Source organism: Sprattus sprattus (assembly GCF_963457725.1).
Source record: "Sprattus sprattus genome assembly, chromosome: 3".
NCBI classification, from domain to species: Eukaryota; Metazoa; Chordata; class Actinopteri; order Clupeiformes; family Clupeidae; genus Sprattus; species Sprattus sprattus.
The window spans coordinates 23,648,436-23,649,921 of record NC_137922.1 but is presented as its reverse complement, the minus strand read 5'-3'; the positions used below and the strand labels follow the sequence as shown (position 1 = coordinate 23,649,921).

Here is a 1,486-nt window from a genome sequence, read left to right as displayed (position 1 = left end):
AGTCGGCAAACTCTGTTCTTTTGTCCTTCTGCCGTCCATTTTGATAGGTGACACACAGAAAGCAAAACAATCAGTCGAAGGAGAGAACAAGTCAAACACAATATGGGTTTTGATTTAAATGTTTGCACTCTACCAACCTGGCTATGAGCAAACCATAATACAATACATATGTTTTGTATGCGTATACTGGATAATTGGCACTGGACTTGAGATTGGACACATGATGGTGGACTGCAACTAAGTCTGTGTTTAACTAACAGTGTTTAAGGTCAATTTCATTGTCATGATAAACAAACAAACAAACAAACAAACAAACAAAAACACTTATTATAAATTAAGGGACCAAAAAATGGTATCTACATCTACAATGAACTAAGCGAAACCCTAGGAAACCAAAACGAGTTGCTTCAGAGAATCAGAATAACGCTGACAAAGTTGCTTAAGAGGATCAGAATAATGCTGACAAAGTTGCTTATGGGAATCAGAATAACGCTGATGAAGTTGAAATGAAAAAAAAAGAAAGCCTTACATTACATTGTCATGCTCACGTTGTTAAACTATTCCTTTCGTATTCTACTGTTGCTCATCTCCTTCGCTGCTCCATTACTCGTCTTCAAGCAGCTCAAAGAACTCATGGCAACAGACGGTAACCATGGTGATGAAAGTCATAAACTCCTGGAAGTCGCACTCGGAGTCGCCATCCGCGTCCAAACTCTCCATCAGGCTGTCCATCGCGGCTTGGTCTTTCACTTGCTGGAAGGCAGCAGAGAGGGAGATAATCGAATGAATTAGCCAGCTATGTGCTCCCTCTTATTCCCCTCAACTTATTTATGCAGCTAAACGTGTGTGTGTGTGTGTGTGTGTGTGTGAGAGAGAGACTCACCTCGGAGAAAGCCGGAAACTCGTGACTGATCAGGTCCTTGAGCTCACTTTTCTTCAGCTTGTGTTTGTCTCCTTCTTTCTCCGAGTACTTGTGGAACACTTCGATGATGCTCACCATGGCATTCTCTAGGCCACTCATGGTCAGACGTTCAAGCTAAAACAAATTAATTGTTTTTAAAAGAAGACAATGAACATGTAATAACCAATGTCATTACACCAACTGGAATGCGTCATATGATCTGAAAAGTGCTGTGTCTATAAATCAAGGTAACCCATTTATGAGCACTTTATAAATAACTAAGAAACACAGTAAAGCAGAACAAAAACGTTTATCCACAGTGTACCGACGATTATTGTACTTATATAACTTTAATTCTAGCCCATGGCAGAATATTGACTCGTATTGACTTACCAGCGTGACACAGCAGTAAGAGCAGAAGAGGGGCTGAGGAAGAGGAGCGGACAGAGGGAGCCAGAGGAAGGACTTTTATAGGGCAGCGGTGGAGGGGTAGAGCCTGGGCATCGGGGGCCCTGCCAGTCCAGCGCCCTGGCCAATGGGCTCCGGACCCCACTCTCACTCCATTCTACTAGCGCATAACAAGGG

General features: G+C 42.7%; 1 protein-coding gene across 1 annotated transcript; it reads right to left on the bottom strand.

Moving 5' to 3' along the window:
* Positions 1–603: 603 nt before the first annotated feature.
* s100b (S100 calcium binding protein, beta (neural)) lies at positions 604–1,021 on the bottom strand (the record flags this gene model as incomplete). Its single annotated transcript, XM_080835041.1, has 2 exons — positions 604–753; positions 884–1,021. 2 exons carry the CDS (start codon positions 1,019–1,021, stop codon positions 604–606), a joined length of 288 nt encoding a protein of 95 aa, XP_080691167.1.
* Between the last annotated feature and the right edge of the window lie 465 nt (positions 1,022–1,486).